At 36.7% G+C, this 18545-nt stretch overlaps 1 protein-coding gene across 18 annotated transcripts in view; it reads left to right on the top strand.

The window, feature by feature from the left end:
- Positions 1-18545, top strand: part of OSBPL8 (oxysterol binding protein like 8) — a 211050-nt gene that overhangs the window by 78062 nt on the left and 114443 nt on the right. For 7 of the 18 annotated variants that reach the window (XM_081129028.1, XM_081129025.1, XM_081129032.1 and 4 more), the window contains exon 2: positions 9288-9362. The exons of 5 other annotated variants lie outside the window; for them this stretch is intronic. Coding sequence is in view for 3 of the 13 variants with exons in the window: in XM_081129032.1 (XP_080985158.1) it covers positions 9346-9362 (17 nt within the window). In the remaining 10 variants the exon portion in view is untranslated. The remainder of the gene's footprint in view (positions 1-9287; positions 9363-18545) is intronic. 6 more of the 18 variants (XM_081129037.1, XM_081129029.1, XM_081129027.1 and 3 more) reach the window with 1 other exon arrangement.

Consider the following 18545-nt stretch of genomic DNA (forward strand, 5'->3'; position numbering starts at 1 on the left):
TAGTCTCCTAAAAAATTTTTGCCCAGCCCAAGTTTATGAAGATTTTTCTCTCATGTTTTGTTCTAGAAGTTTTGTAAGTATTGGCTTTTACATTTAGGTCTATGATTCATTTCGAGTTAATTTTTGTGTTCAGTGTTACAGTCAGAGTTTTTTTTTTTCTTTTAATGAGTAGCCTTTTTTTTTTTTTTTATTGAAAATACTTTTCTTTTCCATTGGGTTTTCTTGGTGCTTTTGTTGCAAATTATTTGACCATATATGTGTGGTCCATTTCTGGACTACCTATTCAGTTTCATTGATACATATGTGGCATGCCAATATCACTCTTTTATTTTGTTTTTATAATAAGTTTTGGAGGTAGTGTAAATCCCCCAGCCCAACATCTTTTTGAAAATAGAAAAAAAAAAATCTTGTGTAATTTAGTCTCTTGCCTTGGTTGCTTTTGTTTGTTTATGTGTTGTTTTTTGTTTTTTGTCTGTTTCTGTTTCTGCTTTCAAAGATGTTACCCCAACAAGGGCTTTTACTTTACAGGACAGATACTTTTTTATTAAGGAAGAGGTATTATAATAAGTACTTTCACCTGGCTAGAAGGTCTTAGCAATTGATGTTCTTCTGTTGCCTCACTATCATTGGTAATAGGCAACTCTAGGTGCAAATAGCACATCCATTTGATTTTTGAGAAGGTAGGTAAATTGGAGCTGCAATAATAAAAGTGTGTACCAGAAGCTAAGTGTCTAAATACCAAGTGTGAAACTTGGCAGAAAATGAAATTGAAACACTTTTAAATTATGTTAAAATCATTTTTTTCTCCCTCTCCTGTCTCTTTAACAGAAACATCCTAGCCTTGCCTAAAGCAGTCTTTTGCATGAATATTTGAGTAACTCTAAAGACAGTTGCCAAAACTGTAGCGTGTGCTTAGTAGGAACACGTTGAATTGAAGAAAAATGTTAGATACAGATTGCATTTAATTTAGTTTCTGACTACATGTAAATGGAAGTAAAAAACCCTGGATTAAGGAATACCATTCTTGGTTTCAGAACAGCACCTAGTTGCTTTCATTTTTCTTCTTTTCTTAAATTGCCTTTCTTTAGAATAAAAATAATAAGAAAAAAGGTAAATGTAACACATATTCAATTATATATTGGTTTTTATTTATCAGTATTTTGTTTCATGTCTATTTTTGGTCTTCGCAATTAAATTGTGTACTTTTCTAGACAAAGGTTTATATTTTCTGTTCATTTTGTATCCTTTTTCTTTTCACATTCTAGAAATGTTGATGGATCTCGATTATTGCATTTTAATTAACTTGTTCTAGTGAATAATAAATCCTAGGCTAGAGTAGAAATATATGCCTATTTTTTCTTCCTATTGAAATCACATTTTTTCTTTGAAAGACATTTCTAACCTTTGCACTGGACATAACTTAGAATTTTAGAAACCAGGTAGGTGATAAGATAGAGGTGGGTAAATCACTTCTCCTTCATAAGTTATTGGTATAGGTTGATTATGGTCCAGGACCTCAGAAGGATTGGTCATCGTTTTGATTCTGCTCCTATACTTGCAGTAGGTTGTTAGATCAGTAAGACAAATGGAACTGCCAGTCAGCTGCTCAAATAGATATTTTTAGATGTCTCTCCTCTTAATACTGATCATGTATTTGACCACAAATCCTTCATTTGATAGTGAGATGATTTGAAGCAGGAGCTCCAGAGGAAGCACCTTGGATATTAAGATCCAAACTAAAATTGAGGTAGAGATCACATTTTTTATTAAAACAGTTTTTTCTCCTTATGATTCTGATAAAAAACTGATCTTTCCTGATGTTTATATGATAGATCTTAATGGAATTAAAAACCTTGCTGGAAAAACATAGATGAATATTACACTATTTTTTTCTTATGATAACATACATGGTATTTTATGCTCTAGGCCTGACAAAAATTTCACTTTTGTAAATTTATTTAAAAATATTTTGAAGTTAACTCTCATTTTGTTTTAATATTGAAAGGTTGCCTATAAATGAATGGATGAAATAGAATCTGTGTCCATTTAGGGTTCTTTGGTTCAAGCAGTAGGAAGCTTCGGCTAACTCAAATAAAATAATTTACCAGAACGATAAGTTCGTACTCTTGAAGTAAAAATGGAAAAACTGAGTTTTAGAAAGAACTGACACTCGAGCAACTAGCTTTCCAACACTAGGAGATCAAGGTGCCTGTTATCACAAGAAGGGCAGTGGATGTGGATAGGTTAAAAATAATCCGCTGCTGGTACAGTTTCTAGGCTAACATGTTTCTTTAATGTTATAACACAGTATTAACTATTTCTTGGCTGAACCCAAACCTTTCAGCCTTTATAGGTTTGCCATGGTTAAAATATTTTGTATAGCAGTTATTAAATGCCCATGAAGACTGGTCAGTTTTACAGTTCAGTTGCTTTCCCCCTGTCTTTTGTACATACCCTTAAGTGAATAAATGATTTAAACTATCTAGCCTTAATTACTTTTAAGAAATTTTTTCTTGGTTTTCTTTATTCATTTAATTAATTTTTTTCAGTGCTTGTTCTATGCCAGAAACTGAGATTTCAAAAATACAAGCTAACATGCTCCTCCCACCCCAGCTTGATTGAGATATAATTGACATATAACATTGTCTATAAGTTTAAAATGTATAATGTATGATTTGTACATGTATATGTTGTGAAATGTGCACCATAATGTTAGTTAACACATCCTTTACCTCACATAATTACCATTTTGTTGTTGTGAGAACATTAAAGTTCTATTATCATAGCAACTTTCAGGTATACAATACAGTATTTTTTTTCGTTTGTTAAAGCATTTTTTTTCTTATTATTTTTCCTTTCTTTTTTATTGAATTTATTGGGGTGACCTATATAACTTTATTATATAGGTTTCAGGTGTACAGTTCTATAATACATCATCTGTATATTGTATTGTGTGTTCACTACCACAAGTCAAGTCTCCTTCCATCACCATTTATCCCCCCATACCCTCTTCTACCTCTCTCCTCTCACCTCTCCCTCTGGTAATCACCATACTGTTGTCTATGAAGTTTTTACTTGTTTGTTTTGCTTAATCCCTTCCCCTTTTTCACCCAGCCCCGCAACCCCCTCCCCTCTGACAGCTGTCAGTTTGTTCTCTATCTGTGAGTCTGTTTCTACTTTATTTTGTTCATTCGAGTCCACATATGAGTGAATTCATATGACACTTGTCTTTCTTTGGCTTATTTCACTTAGTACAGTTTTGTTAACTGTAGTCACCATGCTGTACATTGCATCCCCAGAAATTATTCATCCTATACCTAGAAGTTTGTACCATTTGACCAACATCTGCCTGTTTTCCTCACCCCTCAGGCCCTGGAGACCAGCATTCTACACTGTTTCTATGAGTTCTATGTTTTTAGATTCCACACATAAGTGAAGTCATACAGTATTTGTCTTTCTCCATCTGACTTATTTTACTTAGCATAATACACTCAAGCCCCATTCATATTGTTACAGATGGCAGGATTTCTACCTTTTTTATGCCTGAATAATATATTGTACATACATACCACATGTATGTTGATGGACATTTAAGTTGTTTCCATGTCTTGACTCTTGAAAAAATTATGCAATAAACACAGGAGTACAGATATCTCTTCACGATAGTAATTTCTTTTCCTTCAGATAAATACCCAAAAGTGGAATTGCTGGATCATATGGTAGTTCAATTTTTAATTTTTTGAGAAACCTCCATACTGTTTTACATAGTAGCTTTACCAATTTACCTTCTCACCAGCAGTGCAGAGGGATTCCTTGTTCTCCATATCCTTACCAGCATTTGTTATTGCTTGTCTTTTTTAAAATTCAAACCATGTGTAAGGTGATGGTTTTAGACCATTTTATTATAAGGTGTCTTAGAGAAGATGGTTTTGGATTGAAATTTTGGGGTGACCTATTAGTTTCATGAATTTGAATGTTCAAATACCTTCCCAGGTTTGAGAAGTTCTCAGCCATTCTTTCTTTAAATAAGCTTTTTATCTCTTTCTCCCTGACTTCTCCTGGGAATCCAATAATACATACTTTATTTCTCTTAATGGTGTCTCTTAAGACCCATAGGTTTCTTCATACCTTTTCATTCTTTTTCCTTTTTACTCTTACTGGGTAATTTCAAAAGATCTGTCTTTGAGCTCATTGATTGATTTCTTCTTCTTGGTGTAGTCTGCTGTGGAAGCTCACTATTGAATTCTTTGGTTTAGTTATTGTATTTTTAAGCTACAAAATTTGTTTGATTCCTTTTTTGTGTTTTCTAACTCTTTGGTGAACTTTCATATTCTTGTATTGTTTTCCTGATCTGTGTTCTCTTGTAGCTCTCTGAGCATCTTTAGAATTATTATTTTGAAATTTTTGTCAGCCAATTCTGGGATCTCCATTTTTTTGGGGCCAGTTACTAGAGGATTACTGTGTTCCTTTGGTTGAATTGTGTTTCCTTGATATTTTGCATCATAACCTGTGTAGGTGTCCATACATTTGAAGGTGCAGTCAACGTCTTCCTGAATTTATGGACTGACTTCAGTAAGGGAAGACATTCACCTGCAGGCGGGAGCATGATGGTGCATGCTGTGCGCCTGAGACTAGTAGTAGAGGATGACAGGCTAGCTGGGGTATGTGTGAAAAGCACTGGGTTGTCAGGGGACATGATGGCTCCGCTGGCTTAGGCAATTGGGGTATATCAACAACTATGTGGTGTTTGGCTACCACTATGGGCAATCTGCAGAGGCTCCCAAGGCTGTTTGGGTCCTCAATAGCACCTCCCGGTCTAGCAGCTAGGTTTCAGGGCTAGTAGTGGTAGTGACAGAAGATAGGACCTGATCTGGACCTACAGGCAGCTATGGTGATCCTGGCTGTTGGCTCTTTCATGCCTGCACAGTCTTCCCCTGGTCATGCACACAGCCTGGAGGCTGGTACCAGGCATCAGATCAGTGGAATGCAAGCACAGCTGGAGAGAGACTAGTCCTGAGCATATGCACGGCAGTGGTGGTTTGGGCAGACATCTAGCCCTTGTACAGCTGCAGAGGCCTGGGCTGGCTGCTGGTGCAGGTCCCTAAGCTCCAGTGGGGGCAGGTGAGGGAAAGGAGTGGTAAGGACAGCTGGTGTCAGTGAATGCAAATACCTGTGGGACAAAAGCTGGTGAAATCTACAGGCAGTCTGTGGCAGCTGTGCTTGGCTGTTGTTTTTTCCAGTGTAGAGAGTTGCTAGGGCCCTCTGCAGAGGTCAATGGGAACTGTGGTGGTTCCCACTGCGTGGCTGCTGTTAGTAGCCCATGTTTTTCTTGTTCCTAGCCATGTCTGTATGCTTCAGCTTTGCCACTCTCTGCATGGGGTGAAATAAAAGCAGATCCTTTGTGCAGTACCCATAAGGCTGGGGGAAGCTGGATGCTGGCTGGGCTCTGGTTCCTGTCAAGGGCTCAGGGGGAACTTTGGTGGGGATTTTTTTCTTGGTGCTGAGCAATGCTGGGCCAGGGTTGTGTGTGTATGTAAGTGGGAGGGGGGAGTCAGTGAGTTATGTAGGCAAACTGAAGCTGTTTTCCTTCCCTTTTTGTGCATCAAATTTTTTTGTTTGTTTCATTGTGTTGCTGAAATTTTAGTGGACTGCAGATCTTTCCCAAAGCTGTTTTTGTTCATGGATAGCTGTCTAATTCTTATCCTTGTTGGAGGATGGAGCCTGGGGGCTCCTGTGTCATTATTTTTGTCCCTGAATCTTTCTGGGTGATGGTTAACTTTGATGCAGAAGGCATTCAGTAATTAAGACTGGACTTGACAAAGTGTGATTTATATGCAAAAAGATTTTTCACATTGTTTAAAAGCAGATAGAAAATTTTGCTAATCACACCTCTTAGTAGACATTTGGAAAAGTACTCAGGAATGGCTTGTGAATCCCTGTTGATTTGATCTGTTATTAACAATAACACTTATGATAGTATAAGGTGAAATGTTACAGGATGTGGTATTGGATAGTAGTGAAGTATTCAGGGATGAACAGGCTGTTCTATCTGTTGTTATCTGTGTTTCTGCTTATCTTTCAGGTAAAACACTAACTGTACTTTGTTCTGGACTATCTTTTCAAGGATGTTTATATAGGGAATAGCCTTGGAAGACAGAGATAGTGTCTTCCTCCCAAGGAAAGGGTAGGTTTGCTGACAGCTCCTTATAAAAAAAAATGGGGTTCCTAAGCTCAGAGTGCTGTATCGCAACTCACTGCTTCTATAGGCATCCATCTGGGCCTGTACACATGGCTGCCTTGGGACTTGGTGCGGCTAAGATAACTAGGTAACTAGAAAGATAGGAAAACTAATTGTAAACATTTAGGAGAATTTTCTAAACTGATGGCTTTGCAAGTGTTTTTAAGTTTTGTTCATTTTAAAAAACTAACGCTAGAGATCTCAGATCATGTATCATAGCTGTGGTTTAAGTGAGAAAGATGATGCTCAGCCCTAATTTGCAGATCTATACTCAATGAAAATGCCTTTCCTCGACAGATCAGAGGAAGTGTGTATTTCAGTTGTAATAAAATATTTAAAATATATAAATATTGCTTTGATTACCTACTTGAATTGATTTTTTTTTTTTTTTTTTTGAGGAGCTGACTATACTGATTAGGGTAAAAAGCTTTAAATGAATTTGAATAAACTTAGAAAACTAATATGCTTTATTGATTTATTGTGGTTATTGTAAGTTGCCTCGCATTGTTTTTTTCTCCTTAATATATTATTCTGAAGACAGGTCCTCGTGTGGACCTAAAGTTGAGATGGTACCTTATACAACTTATATTCTTTTTAAAAAATTTTATTTATCGATTTATTTTAGAGAGAGAAGGGGGGATGGGAAAGGGAGAGAGAGAGAAGCATTGATTTGTTGTTCCACTTATTGATGCATTCATTTGTTGATTCTTTTTTTTTTTTTTTAAAATATATCTTTATTGATTTCAGAGAGAGGACAGGAGGGGAGAGAGAGAGATAGAAACATCAATGATGAGAGAGTCATTGGTTGAGCCCGCAACCCGGGCATGTGCCCTGACCGGGAATCGAACCCTGATCACCTGGATCCTAGGTCAACAGCTGAGCCATGCCTGGCCGGGCTCATTTGTTGATTCTTGTATGTGTGCTGACCGGGATGCAACCTGCAACCTTGGTATATCAGGACGACTCTCTGACGAACTGAGCTACCCAGCCAGGGGTCTTCATTCATTTGCATTGCAGTGATTATGTTATATTGTAGAATATTAGACTTGTAAAGAATCTCAGTAATGGCCATTTTAGTTTCATAATCTTATGAGGACACTGAAGGCTAGAGATACAAAACAGTTTGTCTAAAGGTCCACTGCTAGTTCTCAACAGAGGTTTGGACTGGAAATGAGCTTTACTAATATTCTTTGTATCTCATGTTGCTACGTCAGGACTTGGAAAGTGAATGCCTGGAGAATGGACAAAGGGATGAAACAGTTGTGGCTAGGTCTCCCAATATTTAGTATGGTAGTGTGAGATGACTTTAACCTGTATATTGATGAACATTTCTGATTTTTAGAGTTATATATTATGTGTATTAGAAAAAATGCAACCTGTGGCTCAAATCAGTAAACTCATAGATTTTATTAGATAAGGCTAATTAAAGATAAAATGAAGGTGAGTAAAAAATTTAAATAACTGTATGTTACTAGTGCATGGCAAAAATTGTGAAGTTGGTACATCAGTGACTGTTGAGAAAATCTGATATAGAGAAAAATGGTTAGGTTCATATCTGGCAGCATAATTATCCGGCTGACAGAGAAATAAGCATTTGGAAAAAATTCAATTAACATTTTTGAGCTATATCTTGATGAATAGAACCTGATGATTTAATTTATTATTGGCTTATAAATTTGCATCTCTTTTCTCCTCTTGGGTTATTTAAAACATCTGTCATCACAGTGAGACCTATAGTACTCTTTGGCTATGCCAGAAATTTTCTTTAAGGTCCTTTGAATTCACATTGAAGTAGAATATAGAAGAACAGTTAGCAACAATGGAAGGCAGTATGAATGCACTTTCACACAAAAAATTGATGTACAGCTTACATACACTAAAATGCATACATCATAAATGTACAGTTCCATGAATGCTTACATACATGTGTACACCCAGGTCACCACCACGCAAATGTAAAGTACATTTCTAGCTCTCTCATGCCCCCTTCTGGTCAGTAACTCCCCCTTCATATCCTTAAGATAATAAAAATAATCACTTATTCTAATTTTTAAGTTCCTATAACAGTGATTGGCATATAATATGTGCTGAAAAATATTACTTCAGTAAATGAATAAGGTCTTAAAATCTTATATGCTTTAAGGGATTCTTTATATATTTTCATTATTAACCTTATATTTAGTTTTCCTTTTGTAATTTTTTTTCTCTTCATAACTTAATTTTTTCAAATGTTGAAAATGTTATTGCATTTGGCCATTTTTCTGTATTTCTTATGTATCCTCAAAGATAAGTTATTTCTTCATATATTAGGTAAATATTTCACTTTCAGCCCCCCCCCCCCGTCCCCCACAATTTGACCTACAATATGTCTTATTTGGTCTGCAGTTAATTTTGTTGTGATCCTGAATTCTTTTGTTTCCAACTTTAAAATAGGCATTTTAAAGCTCACATAAGTAAAACATTGGCTTAGGACCATGCCCATGTACCTTAACCATATCAGTGTTTTTTTTTCCAGGTGTTATAGTTGTATTTTATGTAGGCACTTGAGTTGTAGAACTACTTAATTTATGGGCAGTTTTTAAGAAGCAGCAAATTTATAGTCTAGCTTACTTGAAAATTTTAAGATTTAACTTATTATAGGAAGGGCAGGGTCATTTGCTCACAAATGAAACGAAATCAGGATTGAAGGATTTACTGTGAATAACTAGTGCATCATGGAGAGGCATCATAATGGTACTGTAATTGATTTATTTCAAAACGGAACCGGACAAATTTGTCATTGTTAAGGAAAGTTGATATGTCTTAAATCTGATCTCAAATTATAGTATTTCTAAATGTGAAAAATTCACGTCACTTCCCCCTAATTAAAAAAAAGTAGGAAAATGCACATAACATAAAATTTACCATCATAAATATTTTTAAGTGTAAAGTCAGTTCATTTAAGTATATTCATATGTTGTGTAACCGTGACCACCATTCATCTCCAGAACTCCTTTTATCTGAAACTCTATGCTATTAAACAATAACTCCCTATTTTTCCTTCTTTCAGCTCCTGGCAACCACCATTCTACTTTATCTCTTCGATTTGACTACTCTAGGTACTTCATATGAATGGAATCATACAGTATGTGTTGTTTTGTCTTGCTTATTTCACTTAGCATAATACCCTCAGAATTGCCTTCTTTTTAAAGGCTGAGTAATATTCCGTTGTCTGTGTATACCTTATTTTTCTTATTCATTCACCTGTCAGCAGACACTTGTACATTTTAGCTATTCTGAATAATGCTGCTATGAACATGGATATACAAATATTTGTTCAAGATTCTGCTTTCGATTCTTTTGGGTATATACCCAGAAGTGGAATTGCTGGATAATGTGGCCATTCTATTTTTAATTTTTTGAGGAACCACCGTACTCTTTTCACACCAGCAGTGCACAATAGTTCCAATTTTTCCACATTTGACACGTACCACTTTTTATTTATTTTTATTTTTTATTTTAAATTTCATATCCACTTTTATTAAAACAACACAAAGCTTACAATGAAAAATAGCAATTCTCTGTCCCACTTCCTAGTTCTCCCTACCAGAGACAAATACTCTCAATTATAAAGTGTCTAGATGGCTATTTATTCTAGTCATTATCTATTCACCTCTTATTATTAAAGGTAAGGACATAGCACTCATATCACCCTATCCACATTATTGCTTCCCCATCTTCCTAAAATGGTTATAGCACAAATTTTGGTTACATCAGTATTGTTTATATTATAGAAGTAAATAATGCTATGACTAAGTATTGGTCTCTGATCTATGTATGGTTAATGCTGCTGCTGATTATTTCCTTTCTTTTGTCTGATTTTTCCCCCTAGAGTTGATAATTGCCACAGTTTTTTATTTCCTTAATTTTTATATACATATTACTGATTCCTCTCCAACAGAGCTATTAATTCCTCTCAGTGTGATCAGACACATCAGATTATTTCTCATTGTTTATCTTCTTTTCTTTCTCTTATTCCTTAGACACATCTCCCTGCAGCCTCATCCTTCTGCTCTACTCTGGACTGGTCGTTCTCTCAACCTACTGCTTAGTGTTGTCCTGGCAAATCCCTAGCATCATCTTGGACATTTGCTTTTCACTCTGTGTGGATCCTCTCTCTCTTGATTTTCCCACTCATTTTTAAATCATTTTTATTTTTCATTGACATACATTATTATATTAGTTTCAGGTGTACACCCCAGTGATTAGACATTACATAATTTAGTAAGTGATCATCCCAATAAATCTCTCATCCATCTGGGTTTATTTTACATTCTCATGACTGTTTTTTCACAATCAATTTGTACTTCTTAATCCCTTTACCTTTTTCACACCCCCCCCCCCCCAATCTGGTAAATGTCAAAATGTTCTTTGTATCTACAAGTCTATTTCTGTTCTGCTTCTTTATTTTTTTTTACATTCATTTGTTGATAGATATGTATTTATTGCCATTTTATTGTTTATATTTTTAAATCTTTTTTCTTCTTCTTATGAAGATCCTTTAACATTTCATATAATACTGGTTTGGTAGTGATGAACTTTTCCTTGTCTGGGAAGATCTTTACATGTCCTTCAATTCTCAATGATAGCTTTGCTGGGTAGAGTAATCTTGGTTGTAGGTTCTTGCTTTTTATCACTTTGAATATTCCTTGCCAATACCTTCTAGCCTGCAAAGTTTCTGTTGAGAAATCAGCTGACAGTCCTTTTTTTCCCCCCAAATTTTTATTTTTAGTCATCACCTGAGGATATGTTTTCATTGATCTTTAGAGAGAGAGGAAGGTAGAGAGAGAGAGAAACATCAATGTGAGAGAGAAACATCAGTTGGCTGGCTCTGGCACATGCCCAAACTGGGAATCGAACCTGCAGCCTAGGTATGTGCCCTGACTGGGAATTGAACCTGTAACCTTTTGATGCATGGAACAACACTCAATCAACTGAGGCACCTGGACAGGGTTCAGCTGACAGTCTTATGGAAGCTCCCTTGTAGGTAACTAACTGCTTTTCTCTTGCTGCTTTTAAGATTCTCTTTATCTTTAACCTTTTGCATTTTAATTATGATGTGTCTTGGTTTGCGCCTCTTTGGGTTCATCTTGTTTGGGACTCTATGCACTTCCTAGACTTGTATATCTATGTCCTTCACCAGGTTAGGAAAGTTTTCTATCATTATTTTTTAAATAGGTTTCAATTTCTTGCTCTCTTCTTTCAGCACCCCTATGATGTGAATGTTGATATGCTTGATGTTGTCCCAGAGGATCCTTACACATTTTTTTGGATTCTTTTTTCTTTTTGCTATTCTGATTGGGTGTTGTTTCCTTATATTCCAAATTGCTGATTTGATTCTCAGCTTCATCTACTGTCGATTCCCTGTAAATTATTCATCATTTCAGTTGGTGTATCCTTCATTTCTGACTGGCCCTTTTTTATGCTGTTGATGTTCTCACCAAGTTCATTGAGCATCCTTAAAACCAGTGTTTGAACTTGGCATCTAGTAGGTTGCTTGTCTTCATTTTGTTTAGTTCTTTTTCTTGAGTTTTGTTCTGTTCTTTCATTTGGGACATGTTTCTTTGTCTCCTCATTTTGGCAGCCTCTGTGTGTTTGTTTCTATATATTATATAGTCTTTCTATGTCTTCCAGGCTTGGTAGAGTGGCTTAATGTAGTAGGTGTGCTGTAGGGTCCAGTGGCATAGCTTCCCCAATTACCCAAGCTGGACACTCAAAGTGTGCCCTCTGCCCAGTGTGGGTTGTGTACACCGTCCTCTTGTAGTTGAACCTTGATTGCTGTTGGCACATCAGTGAGTAGTATTCACCCCCAGGCTGATCAGCTGCAAGGACTTGCTGTATTACTGACCACTGTGGAGGATCAGCTGTGCAGGGGCCCACTCCACAGAGCAGGACTTACTTCATTGGGTCTCTGGTGCCCACTGAGTCTGCCCCTTGAGTGTGTTGCTTATGGGGGTGGTTGAGTGGTGATGCGTTGACATGGTCTGAAGCTGTCCACTGGGTGTGCTGGCTCTGAGGCTTCCCAGGAGGTTTAGGCCAAGGTCAGCCACCACCTATGTTCTGCGGGGGGGCGGTCACCTGGCATGAGCTACAAAGCAGTCTGCAGATGGCTGCTAGTTGTGCTGGTCTTAGAAGTACCCAGGCAACCCTAAGACCAACTGCTGCTATTGCCAGGTCTCAGGTCATTTAACGAGAGTTATGGGATACCCTGAGGCTATATGCTGCTTTTTTGAGAGATTTTAGGAAAATGAAGCATGAGCCAAGACATGCCATTTGTATGGAAAAGCTACTGGAAACAGCTTGGGTGGACATGAAAGTTGGGAGGGGTAGGACCTCTGGGAATCACCAGGGAGGAGTGAACAGTATTAGCCAGGCTGATGGAGTCTCAGATATGGTGCCCACCTGCTGGCACTGCAGGAAGAGGGCTCATCAGAGGAGTGATGGCCTCTTCCAGCACTTCTTTCTGGGAGAAAGCTGCATTCCCCCAGCTCTTGCCTGATGCCGGACAGTTCAGTTTCCCTTCTTTCAAGCTGCTGACCCATGCTGGAGCCCAGAGGTGGTGATTCCAAGTAAGTCTGTGTGTGGTCCCTTTAAATGGAACTGCCTGAACTCCTACAGACCTCCATCTCCCTTCAGTCCCTCAGAGTTATGGGGACTTCTCTTCCTGGCACTGAAACCCTGGGGTGGGGGCCCTGGTGTGGGGCTGGGATCCCTCACTCCTGAGGGGGGACCTGCACAGCTGAGATATCCCTCCCAATTTTTATCTGCCACACATGGGTGTGGAACCAGCCTGTTCTGTGTCTCTGTCCCTCCTACCGGTCTTTATGTGGCTTCTTCCCTAGTTGTAGGACTTCCATTCAGCCAGATTTCAGGCAGTTCTGAATGATGGTTGTTCTGTAGTTCAGTTGTAATTTTGATGTGGCTGTGGGAGGAGGAGAGTGCCGGATTTACCTATGCCACCATCTTGCTGGAAGTCACTACATACCAATTTTTATTTATTTATTTAATTTATTATTTTTTTAAAAATCCTCACCCAAGGATATTTTTCCATTGCTTTTTAGAGAAGGTGGAAGGGGGAGAGAGAGATATCAATGTGAGAGAGACACATCGATTGGTTGCTTCCCGTATGCACCTGGACCAGGGCCGGGGATGGAGCCTGCAGCTGAGGTACATGCCCTTGGCCGGAATCGAACCACTGAGCCAAACTGGCTAGGGGCCACATACCACTTTTTAAAGGCAGAAGATAGATACGATCTGAAGAGAAATCAGAGTATCACACCACTTTTTTTAAAATTAAATTTATTGTGATGACAACAGTTAATATGAGCATATGGTTTCAGGTGTGGGCTTCTATGTGTCAAGATGTGCATATTGCACTGTGTGCCCACCACCCAAAGTCATATCTTTTCCTGTCACCATATATTAGGACTCCCTTCACTTCCCACCCCGTTCCCTCTGGCAGCCACCACACTGCTGTTTGTGTCCATGAGTTTCAGTTTTATATCCCACATATGAGTGAAATCTGTGGTTCTTAGCTTTTTCTGACTGACTTATTTCACTTAGTATAATATTCTCAAGGTCCATCCATGTTGTTGCAAATGGCAGTATTTCATCCTTTCTTATGGCTGAGTACTATTCCATTGTGTACATGTAGCACATCTTCTTTATCCAATCCTCTGTCACAGGACACTTTGGTTGTTTCCATGTCTTAGCCACCATGAATAATGCTGCAGTGAACATAGGGCTGCATATATCTTTGCGAATACAGGTTTTTGAGTTTTTTGAGTATATACCCAGGAGAGGGATTGCTGGGTTTTATGGTAGCTCTATTCTTAATTTTTTGAGGAATCGCCAGACTGCTCTCCATGGTGGTTGTACCAGTCTACATTCCCACTAGCAGTGAATCAGGGTTCCCTTTTTTCCACAACCTCTCCAACACTTCTTGTCTTGTTGATAATAGCCACTCTAGCAGGTGTGAGGTGGTATCTCATTGTAGTTTTGATTTGCATTTCCCTAATTGCTAGTGAGGTTGAACATGTTTTCATATATCTATTGGCTGTTTGTATATCTTCTTGGGAGAGGTGTCTGTTCAGGTCCTTTGCCCACTTTTTGATTGGGTTGTTTGTTTGGTGTTGAGTTTTTTGAGTTCTTTATATATTTTGGAAATTAAAGTTTTGTCAGAGCTGATGTTTGCGAATATCATCTCCCATCCAGTTGGCTGCCTCTTTGTTTTGCTGTCAGTTTCTTTTGCTGTGCAGAAGCTTTATAGTTTGATATAGTCTTATTCACTTATTTTTGCCTTTACTTCCCTTGCCTTTGGGGTCAAGTTCATAATAAGTTCTCTACGACCAAGGTCCATAAGTTTGGTGCCTATGTTTTCTCCTATGTAACTTATTGTTTCAGATCTCATATTTTAGGTCTTTGATCCATTTTGAGTTAATTTTTGTAAATGGGGGCAAACTGTAATCCAGTTTCACTCTTTTGCATGTGGCTTTCCAGTTTTATATCTGGACACTCTGTTCTGTTTCACTGATCTGTGTGTCTTTTTCTGTACACACCACTTTTTAATACACTTGTTTTAGTAGGCAGAAAACATTTGTCTTTTTATTTACACTCCTCTGCAATCACAACATGTTTGTATAATTAGGAATTCTGTTTTTGACTACTATGAAAACCCAAGATATGTTTTATGAACAGTTAAGGATATTATCATTCACACTGTGTTAAATGCTGATTTAGTGGGTTATAAGACAGATTTGGACCCTGATGTTGGATTCTTAAAGTACAAGAATTGCTGTTGGAAGAAAATTGCAGATAAGTAAAGTGATGTTTTTCCAAAAAATAAATTGCTCTTTCTATGCAGCACATTATTCTTTTGAGAACTTCCTTGTTCTAGAGTGGAGAAGGTAAAACTGTACACTCTCTAATTGCTTCTCTTCCTTATTACCTTATTGTGATTAAGAGAAGCAGCTACTAATGGACCCTCACCTTGGTTTGTTCAATTTCTTTTAAAGGTCTAATTAAATATCATGTTTAAATTTGAATTGTCACCCGGCCGGGCGTGGCTCAGCGGTTAAGCATCGATGTAGGATCCAGGTGATCAGGGTTCGGTTCCCGGTCAGGGCACATGCCCGGGTTGTGGGCTGCAGCCGATCAATGACTCTCTCATCACTGATGTTTCTAGCTCTCTCTCCCTCTCCTTTCCTCTCTCTGAAATCAATAAAGATATATTTAAAAAAAAATTAAATTAAATTAAAAAAAATAAAAATAAATTTGAATTGTCAAGTTCACAATTCACAAAGTTGGGTGAAATAGGATGATCTCGTATACACGTAATTTTTTTCTCCCATTCTTTCATCTGCTAACACCTCGTCTCCCATTATCTCATCATCACTAATGTGATATATCTACCATGCAGTGTGCAGTGCTGTGGGAAATACAGAAGGATATAGGAGTGGCTTTCCACCTTAGGGCTTATGCATATTCTCTACTTGGATTGTGGTTCTTGCCTTTCTTTGTTTAGCTAACTGCCACTCATTTTTTGGGTCTCAACTTAAAACATGACTTTGTATGAGAAGCTTCCCATGACCTCGTATAAATAAAGTCCATGAGTTCACGGACCATGCATATTTTGTGCACTTTGGTTCTCCAGAAGGTAGCGGAATGCTTGGCACATATCAGGCGCTCATTAGTATAAACTGTCATCATGGAGCTTTGGATCTAAATGGTGGAGGGAGGTGGATAAACAAGTTTAGAAATATAGTTTGCTCAGTTTTGTACTAAAGCAATTTAAGTGCACAGAGAAGGAAACAGTTTTGCACCAGAGGAGAAATGGAGTCCATTTGCTCTTGTCTGTTCCTTTTTAGAACTAGTATGATATTAGTATGTATTTTTCAAGTTAATTCATTCATTTAAACACATTTGAAATATCTGTTCATTCCAAGAAGTTCATAACAAAGCTTTACAGTTATCCATGTTTTGCTTCTTATAGCCTTTTGTTTAAAGTTGTTTTCTCTGAGATGTTTTACAGGATGGTGTGTGGGAGGTAAGTGAGAGGGAAAACTGTGATTCTTGTTTCTGGTAGTTTTTATTAAACTAATAAGCTCTTGTATGTCATTTTGATTTTTCTTAGGTTCTTGAAGCCAGATATTTGAAATTTACCATTATCATCTATCTGAGCAACTATAACCTGTCTGTGTTGTATATACAATTATAGGGATGTTAATTACCATTCTTGAAACAATTAAAGTACCAGGTGATGGAAGAATATAAATGAATACATTAATAAATAGATAATATTTATGTTTAATATTTGTCATAGATATTTGATAAAGCACTATTAATTTATTTTTATAATTAAAATTTCATCTATATTAGGTAATTAGTATAAAATATTTTCAAGACCTCACCTGAAATTTTAAAATTACAATGATCTCCAGAAACATTCTAGAGAGCATGAAAATGATTATTTTATTAGCCTTTAAGCTTTTTTTTTTCCTATTGCTTGCTATTGCCTGCTTTTAAGTTGTCACCTTACTCTTTCATTTCTGCAGTAGAATTCAGTATGAAGATCCAAATTATTTTCTACTTAAGCAACTTAGCTGATGTAATACAAGGTGATTGTATTTAGAAAGTGTTCCTACATGTATCCAAAGAATAGAATTACAGCATCAACTCACTGTGCTGTAAGAATGCTAAACTGTGCTAATATATTATGGCATATTATATTAGATTTAGTGGGCCACTGATTTTATCAGAAATTTAGAGTTTGAGAACTCTAAAATGATTTTTACCCCATTTCCCACCTACTTCTTAAATTATTTTTGCCTTAGAATGATTTTTTTATTGTAAAGAAAGCACATTTTTACCTGTGTACAATAAATGTAGAGTTCATTGTATTGTTTTAAAGCCAACTCTTGTGAAAACACTGACTAGGTCAAGAATTGAAACACTGATAGCATTCAGAAACTCCCTCTGTCCCATCTGAATCATTACCCCATCTATCTTCCTCAAAGCTAGACCTTTATCGGGATTTCTGTGCCATCGATTAACTTGTCTTATTTTTGAACTCTATGTAAACTGGATTATATATTGTATATACTTGTTATGTAGGACAGTATTTTATTGATGAGAGCAATCTATATAATTGTAGTTTTCCTTTGGTGTATTGTATTCCATTGTTTGAATTTACCACAGTTGTTTGTATCTTTTACTGTTGATGGACATTCCCCCCTGTAGATTTTGGCTATTACAAATAATATTGCTGTGAATATTTTTGTATATATTTCTTGGTATAATTGTGACTGCATTTTTTCAAATACTGGTGTATGTGTGTGTGTGTAATCTGAGAGTGTAATTGTTATCTCTGGGTCTGCATATATCCAACCTTAGAGGAAAGATAGGGCCTAACTGTTTTCCATAGTGGTTGTACTAACGTACTATTCCCAATCATCAGTATGTGAGGTTTTATTCAATTCCATGTCTTACCAATACTTGGTATTGTCAGTCTTCTTAATGCCAGTTATTTCTATGGGTTTGTAGTAGCATCTCTATGGTTTTAAAGCTCCATTTCATATACTTGTTGGCTATTTGTCCTCTTTTTGTGAAAAACCTATTCAGTCTCTTCCTTATTTTCTTACTGGTTTACATGTCTTACTGATTTTTAGGAGTTTTTTATGCTACTATGGATATGAGCCATTTGTCTATCACGTGTGGCAACTCGCTTGTACACTGCTGCTTGCCTTTTCATTGGCTTTATGATGTCTTTTGATGAATGGAAGTTTCTTTTAATGTACTTTATCAGTTTTTATATTTATGATTAGTTCTTTGTGTTTAAGAAATCCTTTTCCACCTTCAAAGGCATTCAGCATTTCACATTGTGATGTTTTATATGAGTTTTATGTTCTATGAGAGTTTTATGTGATGATTAAGTTTTGATTAAGGTGGCTTCCTTTTTATAGTTTAGTAATAGTTTTTATCATGAGTGGGTATAAATTATATCAAATTGTTTTTTATCATGTATTACAGTGAACATGTGAGTTTTCTCCTTTATTATAATGTGGGTTATATTGATTCTTTTTTTTGGAACAGATAAACTTAACTTGACTATGATGGTGATCCTTTTTACCTATAACTAGATTTGGTTTTCAGATACTGTGTTTAAGATTTTCACATCCATGTCTTGAGTCACAATTTTACTGTCTTCAAAATTTCCTTTTAGGATATATTAAAAGTTTGGAGAATTTGTTTTGATTTCTCCTTTATCGAT

This window comes from Miniopterus schreibersii (assembly GCF_964146895.1).
Source record: "Miniopterus schreibersii genome assembly, chromosome: 2".
Classification (NCBI taxonomy): Eukaryota; Metazoa; Chordata; class Mammalia; order Chiroptera; family Miniopteridae; genus Miniopterus; species Miniopterus schreibersii.